Genomic DNA, 9,179 nt, shown 5'->3' with positions numbered 1-9,179 from the left:
AAGACCTTACACTTGCTTTTGTTGAACCTCATCCGGTTTCTTACTGCCCAGCTCTCCAGCCTGTCCAGGTCTCGCTGAATGGCAGCACAGCCTTCAGGCGTGTCAGCCAATCCTCCCAACTTCGTATCATCAGCAAACTTGCTGAGGGTGGCCACTGTCCCCTCATCAAGGTCATTGATGAAGATGTTGAACAAGACCGGACCCAGCACAGACCCCTGGGGGACACCACTGGTTACAGGTCTCCAGCCAGACTCTGCACCACCAACAACGACCCTCTGCGCTCTGCCAGTCAGCCAGTTCTCAACCCACCTCACTGTCCACTCGTCTGTCCCACACTTCCTCAGCTTTGTTATAAGGATGTCGTGGGACACAGTATCAAACGCCTTGCTGAAATCAAGGTAGGCTACATCCACTGCTCTCCCCGCATCCACCCAGCCAGTGACATCGTAGAAGGCTACAAGGTTGGTCGAGCACGACCTCCCCCTGGTGAACCCATGCTGACAACTCCTGATAACCTCCTTCTCTTCCAGTTGTCTGGAGACGGCATCCAGCACAAGCTGTTCCATCGCCTTTCCAGGGACAGAGGTGAGGCTGACTGGCCTGTAATCACCTGGATCTTCCTTCTTGCCCTTTTTGAAGACCAGAGTGACACTGGCTATCCTCCAGTCTTCAGGCACCTCCTCCATTCTCCAAGCCCTCTCAAAGATGACAGAAGGGGTTCAGCATCACTTCCACCAGCTTCCTCAGCACCCATGGATGCATCCCCTCAGCTCCCATGGATTTATGAACATTGGTGTTGCCTAGGCACCCTTGGACCACCTCTTCCCTGACTAAAGGGAAGTCTTCCATTCCCCAAAACCTGTCACTAACCTCCAGGGCCTGGGATTCCCGAGGAAGAGCTTTTTCACTGAAGACAGAAGCAAAGAAGGCATTCAGTATCTCCACCTTCTCAGCATCCCCCGTTTCCAGAACACCCCCTCACTTAGTAGGGGAGCCACATTCTCCCAAGTCTTCCTTTTACTGTTAACATACTTTAAAAAGCCTTTTTTATTATCCTGTATCACCTTCACCAGACTCAATTCCAGGCGGGCTTTAGCCTTCCTCATCACATCCCTGCAGGCCCTGACAACATTTCTATATTCTTCCCAAGTGGTCAGACCCTTTTTCCACATTTCATGGACCTTCTTCTTTCCTTTGAGTTTGTGCACGAGCTCCTTGCTCATCCACACAGGTCTCCTGCCACCCTTTCCTGATTTCTTGTCCTCTGTTCATTGTCCCCCAATGTTGTAATTCTGAGGTACCCCAACCAAGGAGGGTGAATTGGAGTAATTAGAGCAATTAGAGTTCGGTTTGCCCATTGGGGTGCATTGGCTGAACTGTTCCATGAAGAAAATAAAGGGCAGAGGCTGTTTGCACTGTGATAAATAATGGAGAGGAGACGTAAGTGAAATAAATCCATAGCAGTGCTATGGGCCATTCAAACCTCCCCAGGAAAACTCATGGGAATGATCATTGCTGGTGGATTATTCCTGCAGATTCACGGTTGCCTGTGGTGCACGTGGGGACACATAGGGACACACACAGGGCATGTCACAGCCCAGCTGAGCTGCCTAAGGAGCACAGCCCAGCTCTGCTCACACAGCCCAACACACCTGGGGGATGCAGAAAGGTTGCAGAGCGCAGGTGGCAAAGTATGGGGTGCAGGCTGAGTGGTGAAGGGGCAAGGATGAAGGGTGTAGGGTGAAGAATGCATAACATGGTGCTTGATGCAAGGTGAAGGATGCAGGAAGGATTGTGCATGGTGAGGATGCAGGATAGATGATGCAGGGTGCAGGATGCAAGATGCAGGGTGCAGCAGACACGATGCAGGGTGCAGGATGAAGGGTGCAGGATGTACTGTGAAAGGTGCAGGGTGAAGGATGTAGGGATGTGGGACACAACGTGTGGGGAGCAGGATGATTAGTGAAGGGTGCAGAATGAAGGATGCGTGAGACAGTGCAGGATGCAGGACATGAGGTAAAGGGTGCAGGACGTATTGTGCATGCTGAGGTTGCAGGATGAGTGCTGCAGGATGCAGACTGTAAAGTGCAGGACGAAAGATGCAGGCTGCAGGGTGCACAGTGCAGACTTAAGGGTGCAGACCGAAGGCTGCAGGGTGAAGGACGAAAGGTGCAGCACGTCCAACTCATGATGCAGGGTGCAGGATGCACGGTGAAGGATGTAGGGTGGAGGGTGCATAGTGAAAGGCACAGGATGGAGGGGGTGCATGGTGAAAGGTGCAGGATGAAGGGTGCAGGATGAAGGGTTGCGTTCTGCAGGAGGACGCGGGGCGCGTGCTGCCAGCACCACCTCGTGGCTACCAACGGGACCCCGCACGTCCCGCCCCCGTCCCCGCCTCCTCCCCGCCCCTCGTTCCCGTTGCGATGCACAGCTCGTCCCTGGGGTGCAGCCCTGCACGTCCCAGAGGCTGCAGAGGTGTGGGAGAAATGATGCAGTGCGCGGATGCAGGGTGCAGGGGAAAAGGATGCAGGATGTAAGATGAAGGATGCAGGGTGGAGTGTGCAGGGTGCCGGATGCAAGGATGGATGATGCAGGATGGAAGCTGAAAGGATGTAGGACGCAAGATGCAGGATGAAGGATGTAGGATACAGAATGAAGGATGCTAGGATGGAGGATGAAGGATGCAAGGATGTGAGGATGCGAGGATGGAGGATGCGAGGATGCAAGACGCAGGGTGAAGGATGCAAAGTGCAGGATGGAAGATGCAGGCTGCAGGGTGTGTACTGCAGACTGAAGGATGCTGGGATGCAGGAGGAAGAATGAAGGATGCAAGAGGATGCAGGGCATAGGATGCAGGATGAAGGATGTAGGATATAGGATGAAGGACGTAGGGATGAAGGATGTGGGTTGCAGGATGAAGGTTGTAGGATGAAGGCTGCAGGGTTCAGGAGACACCGGCTGCAGGGTGCACAGTGCAGACTGAAGAGTACTGGGATGCAGGAGGAACGATGCAAAACGCAGACCAAAGGTTGCAGATGCAAGGTGATGCACACAGCATGCACAATGCAGGTGATGTCCCACTGTGCAGCCACCATGAATGCACATGTTGAGAGACCCCAAGAGGACACAAGGGTGTCTGGGCTTTTTTCCAAACAAAACTTTATATAGGAGGCAGGGGGGAGCCCTGCAGGAGCCACCCAGCCACTAAAGCTCAGGGTTCACAAGCAACACTCAGCCCCCAGCATAGCTGTCCTCAGGGCTCCCTGGGGAAGTGCCTGGTGCCAGGTTCTGGTTCCTTGTCACCACCCAAAAGGCACCATGGTCCCAAGGCCACCAAGGCAGGTGAGAGAAGCCTGTGCAACCCCCTCCAAACACTTAAAGAGGAGGGGCTGGAGGCACTGCTGAAGGCACTAGACAAGCACAGAGGGTAGAAGAGCTTTACAGCAATCCTCAAGTCATTCTCAGTCCTTTCGCTGATTGTCCCTGCTTGGCACTTTATCCCTTTTAAATTAAAATGGAAAACCCACAAGAAGACACAAAACTCGAGTCCAGATGTAAGGCACTGGGCAAGGAGGGGACCCTGCAGCAGTGCTCAGCTGAAATCCCGCTCTGGCAGCACCAGGGGGGCCACCAACGTCCACACGTAGAGCAGCAGCCCGGCCCAGCTGGAGCTGATCTTCACCCACACGGCCGTCCAGGGGCTGTGCAGCACCCGCAGGGTGTCATCAGGCCTGGAACAGCAAACGAAAGGTGCATGCTCAGGTTTGTGAGCAGGACTCAGGTTTGTGCTGTGTGCTGGGGGATGTGAGCCTGGTGCAGCAGCTGTGAGCAAAGGTGGATGCTGCGTGCTGAAGGGTGTCCTGCTGCAAGCAGAGCAGGGATGTTGCAAGCGGGGGGATGCTGCAAGCTGAGGGGGTATGCTGTAAGCTTATAGGGAGTGCTGCAAGCCGAAGGAATGCTGCAAGAGGGTACCCAGTAAACTCAGACCCAACCAGAGTGTATCCATTGGGTGCTTGGATCCCTCCAAATAATGAATGCTGATGGGTTACATATTAGGTTTGCTCACATATGGACCCATCCCAGCCCAAGAGCAATGATAATCCCAGAGAAGGGAGGAGCAGAGGACAGGGTCACAACTGGTCCCCAGGAGCGCTGTACCTGTACTAGTTGGTGAGGGTCATCATGATGTAGAGGGCAGCAAGGAGGAGGCAGAGGTGGAAGAAGCTGTAGCTGTAGGTGACGCCCTCCTGCTCGTTGTCGTAGGCTCGGTGCACCCCGCTCTCTGCTGCTGCCTCAGTCCCAGCTCCAGCCCCGCTCTCCTCCGTCAGCATCAGTTTATTGACCTGGGTGTGGTCTGAGGAGCGGATGCTGCGAGCAGACAGATGGGCAGATGGGTCAGGTGAGGGGATGCCCTGCAGGGGTGTCCCTGAGGCAGCAGAGCACTTTGGGGGATACAGCTCACTCAACTCCTCCTGACATCCCAAAAGCTGTGTGCAGGACCCTGCGGGGTCCCAGTGTTGAAGAACACAACGGCGCTGTCACGGCCTCACCTGATGAAGAGCGTGCAGAGGATGAAGACCACCAGCCCCACAATGCTCGGTGCGTCCCACCACGTTGTCAGTGTCTGTGGGGCTGCAGCTGAGCCAGTACTGTTTCTCAGCAGCAGTGTGGGGTTACACTCCTGGGCTGGGGGAGGTCACAGGTGTCAGTGCCATCACTGACCCCATGCACCCCCCAGGGCAAAGAGGGCACTTACTGGGGACGTTGGCCAGGGCAGACCAAGTGATGAAGATGGTGTAAAGGGTGATGAGAGATGCCTGCAGCAGCCCTGAGTGTGGCTGAGCTTCCTGCAAACAGCACGGGAGTGGCTCAGGGCTCAGCCCTGCACCAGGGGGAGGCAGCAAGGCCACCCTCTCCCATCACCTCACCTGGATTTTGGGCAGGATGGATACGGCCGAGATGATGAGGCAGAGAATGAGGTTGATGCTGATGAGGACTTTGCCCTCCGTGCAGCCCTGGGGTTTGGTGTAGTAGACATAGAGCAAAGCAATGGCCGTGATGGAGGCAGCATAGAAGATGGAGGTGACAATGCAAAGGGCTGAGGAGGAAGGGGAGAAGGGAAGGGGCTGGAGCAGGGCCACGAGCATCACAGCTGGCCCCACGAGAGCCCCTGAGGCACAGCACCCACCTGCATACCAGCCCTTGGCATTGCTCTCGTCTGCATTGCGCAGCCACAGCTGGCTCCAGGAGTGGGCAAAGTCGATGAGGAGGATGAGCTGGATGAGGATGAAGAGGAAGGAGCCGACAACGCCGAAGTAGAACCAAACTTGGGTGGTGGGAGGGAAGTGGGTCAGTAATGGGACTGCAATGGTGTGGGGTGCATCAGGGCAGCACCAAGTGTGAGGACATGGAGGGTACAAACCCCATGGGCACCCCCCTGTCCACCCACAGCCCCTCACCTGATGTAAAGGAGCCATCAGGGATGTAGAAGGCCCCCACTGTGAGCCCCACCAGCAGCAGGAACTTGAAGAACCAGAAGCTGCAAGAGGGGAGAGGAGTCAGGGTCTGAAAATGGGAACCCCCAGCAGTTCCCAATACCAGGGATGCTCAGCTCCTTGGGGGCACCCCATGGGGAGCAGTGTCAGAGGGATGCCCAGCAGACACCTCAAATTCCCCAGCGCATTGCACACACCACAAATACTGTGCAGTACAAATCAGAGGACCTCAAAACCTAAGAGTGAGCTCAAACTGCCCTTCTGCTTTATCCCATGCCCAAAACAGAAATAAAAAGGGCAAAAATATGGCAGTGGCCTCCAGCCAAGCTTCCAGCCAAGCACGGGGATACACTCACCCATTCTGTATGGCAGCTCTCGGGTCCTTGCTGCTGCGCACACACACCATCAGCACGGCAAAGAGGAAGAAGAAGGCAGCTGTGGCAAAGCCCATGCGGTACACGGCCTTATGGCCCAGGAAACCACTGCAGTCAACGTCAGCTTGGACCCCCAGCACTGAGTCGCTGCCCCTGCAGAAACCTGGGAGCTGCAAGGATGAGGAGATGGGGAAAAAGGCATCAGAAGCAGCGACATGCCCCCAAAAATTCTCTCTCTGATATGTACCCATCCTGAGTTAACACCTCTGATCAAGTCCAGCCATCGCCCTGAAGGCAGCAGCATTACCTTGTGCAGCTCCTTCTCCACCCCAGGGATGATCATGATGATGGAGACCAGCGTACCGAGGAAGAGGAAGAAGGTGAAGAGCAGACGGGAGATGGTGGAGTTCTTGGCTGAGGGGCAGCAGCCGCAGAGCAGGCATGGTGCTGAGCCACACAGGCAGGACACCTGCAATGAGAGCCCAGAGATAAGTGGGAAGGGGGTGTGGGATGCACTCAGCTGCTGGGTTCATTTTACAGATGGGGAAAACACACGGTATTTATAAAACACACAACGAGTCCTGGCTGCCCAAATCCCCGGATACCACAAACCACGGTGGCAGGAGCACTGGGGAGATGCTGCTTACATCTCTGGTCCAAGTTTGACTTCACTGCTCCTCGAAATGTTGCTCCCACTAGATTGTCCAATAATTGGGATACTCACACACCTATTTAATGCCCGCAAGGTTTGGAAGAGCTCCAAGCAGCACCCAAACGGCCAATATTCCTTGCCTTAGAGGAAGAATAACCAAAGGGTTTTGCATTAAGACATGTTGTAACGTTGGTTATGGGGCAGGAGAGGGCCAGCAGCCAGTCCTGGCCACCACATCCTGCTTTGAATTTGTCTGTTCAGATTGGGGACTATTTTCAGCCTTCATCACCCCCAAAGTGCCGTGAGACCATGTCCAAAACCCTTATTTCCTAAAAGAGTGTAAAGATGGAGAATAAGTAACATTAGAAACACTTTAAGAAACATTTCTGGACTGTTAACCCTCTCCTGTGCCATACAAGTGAAAGGTCCTGAGTTAAATATCTGAGAAGAAAACAGGATTAATGTGACCCCTGAGTTTCCCTTAAACTGCCAAAGTCAACTGTGGGAGCACCACCACCATCCCAGCACCATGGCAAAGTGCCTCCAGGACCCAAAACTACATTTGCCCATTTTTCCCCCTCTCTGGTCTTCACTGAGCTGCTTTCCCTCTACCTGTAAGCTCACAGCATCAATTTATTTTGCTTTCAAAGCTCCTTTTCTTCCCTTTGAACTGCTCTTTCTGCCTTGCAAACATGAAGTTTGTTGTAGTGAATATGGGAGTCACTGCTGTCACTTCCTGATGTTGAAGCTTTTTGGGCACTGTGAGCTCTGCAAGTTCTGTGAAGGCGCTTTTAACACGAAAACCACAGCTTGTGCACATCCCCAGCACCCACAGCTGCTTTAAAAAGAAATCAAGCAGGAAGAACAAGGTTAGAGAAGGAAAAAGGGAGAAGCCATCTAAACGGGCATGGCCAGGAGATGCACTTGTTTATGGGAATACTGCAGGGCATCCCATGAGAGCATCCTTGAAGATGTGCAGGAGACACGACCTCATGCACCCCACTTTCACAGGATCATTACACTTGAAAAAGACCTCTAAGCCCATCAAGTCCAACCATCAACCCATCACCCTCACGTTCACTAAGACATGTCCCTAAGCTGGCTTTCCCTAGGATGGGTACATCAGCATGCTGCATGTATGAGGTTTTGGGGAGCCCACACCCAAGGGAGCAGGTAGCATCCAGCAGGGTGGAAAAAGCACGTAAAGAGAAGCAGCCACAGCACGGAGGTGGTGATGGGAAGCGTCAGGTTTCAGCTGCTGCAGATTAAAGATTAATCCCTCTGGTTTCACTGTTGACTTCCTCATTGAATACAGCTCAGTGCGAGCGTGGCTCGCATGGAACGGCAGCTCAGGGAGCACAAACAATGCAAAACAGTCTGCAAGGTCCTAAGCCAACAGCAACCCAACAAAATCCCACCAACAACCCAACAAACAGCAGCAACCACTCAGTAACAACCCAACAACCCCACAATCAACAGCAATGACCCAACAATCAGCATCAACCACTCAATAACAGCCCACCGACAACCCAATAAACAGCAGCAACCACTCAGTAACAACCCAACAACCAACAGCAATGACCCAACAATCAGCAACAACCGCTCAATAACAGCCCAACAACAACCCAACAACCTAACAAACAGCAGCTATGATCCAACAACAACCCAACAAAAAGCAGCAACCGCTCAGCAACAACCCACCAACCACCCAACAAGCAGCAACAACCACTCAGTAACAACCCACTAACAGCAACAACAACCCAACACCTCTTCTTGCAGGCTGCCCTGATCCCAGTACCCCTGAGGCTGCACTGACTGAGTCAGCCCAAAGCAATGCCAAGCAGCCGGTTGTTGTCTCCCATCAAATGAATGACCCTGCAGGTTAATCAGTACCAAAGCTTGCTGTCAGCGTGGGTTCAGGAGGTGGGCAACTTGTAGGTGCCAGCACTGCCCCATGGCCACGTTGACAGCAATGTGAAATGCAGGGTCCTAAACCTATGTAGACCCTATAAGAACGTGACTCTGCCTTGTTCCCACAGCCTGGGCCAAAATGCTTTTTTTGAAGGGGAAAAAAATCCATAATTAGGTCAGCATCATACACTGCCCTGGAAATCCCATTCCTGGCTTTTCCAACACGTGCCCAGAAGGAGAGGTATCCTGAGACACAGAACACACTGCACTCAGGCCAGACGTTATGACAGTTCCACCTCTGAAACTACGAAGCCAAGTTGCGAAAGCAGCTCCTATTCAGGCAGGAAGGTTTCCCAGCCCTGCCCTGGCTGTGCGTCATGGGCACAGCACCGGGAGCACCCAGCTGTGTCACCAGCACAGCACCCACGCAGCAGGAGCAGCCAGACCCCCATCACCCCGACTATTAGGGCTACAGCTCCTCCTGGGATGCCCTGAACCCCCCGGGACAGCCCCGATCCTCCCTGGAGGTGGGTGCAGGGGAGGGCTCAGCTTTTCCCCACTACAGAGGTTTCACCCCATAGGGATGCCCCGATACCGTGGGCTCCTCCCGATACTCTGCGCCCTCCCTCCCATCAACGAGCGCCTGCAAGATGGGACAGACCCCATGGGGTCCCTTTGGCTGGTGGCCCGGTGGGCTGCCCTGCAGTGGTTGTCCCCTGCTTCCCCCGGGGCAGAGGAGTAACCCCA

At 54.0% G+C, this 9,179-nt stretch overlaps 1 protein-coding gene across 1 annotated transcript in view; it reads right to left on the bottom strand.

The window, feature by feature from the left end:
- Positions 1-3,172: 3,172 nt before the first annotated feature.
- The window catches only part of SERINC2 (serine incorporator 2), a 6,816-nt gene continuing 809 nt past the window's right edge, over positions 3,173-9,179 (bottom strand). The window contains 10 exon segments of the mRNA XM_010723278.3: positions 3,173-3,731; positions 4,159-4,368; positions 4,551-4,686; positions 4,757-4,847; positions 4,929-5,098; positions 5,189-5,326; positions 5,460-5,539; positions 5,852-6,039; positions 6,177-6,338; positions 8,289-8,423. Of these exon segments, the coding sequence (XP_010721580.2) occupies positions 3,593-3,731; positions 4,159-4,368; positions 4,551-4,686; positions 4,757-4,847; positions 4,929-5,098; positions 5,189-5,326; positions 5,460-5,539; positions 5,852-6,039; positions 6,177-6,338; positions 8,289-8,423 (1,449 nt within the window). The 3' untranslated portion in view covers positions 3,173-3,592.

Source organism: Meleagris gallopavo, chromosome 25, assembly GCF_000146605.3.
Source record: "Meleagris gallopavo isolate NT-WF06-2002-E0010 breed Aviagen turkey brand Nicholas breeding stock chromosome 25, Turkey_5.1, whole genome shotgun sequence".
NCBI lineage: Eukaryota > Metazoa > Chordata > Aves > Galliformes > Phasianidae > Meleagris > Meleagris gallopavo.
Note: the sequence above shows the minus strand (reverse complement) of the source record. Positions and strands in the feature narration are given on the sequence as shown.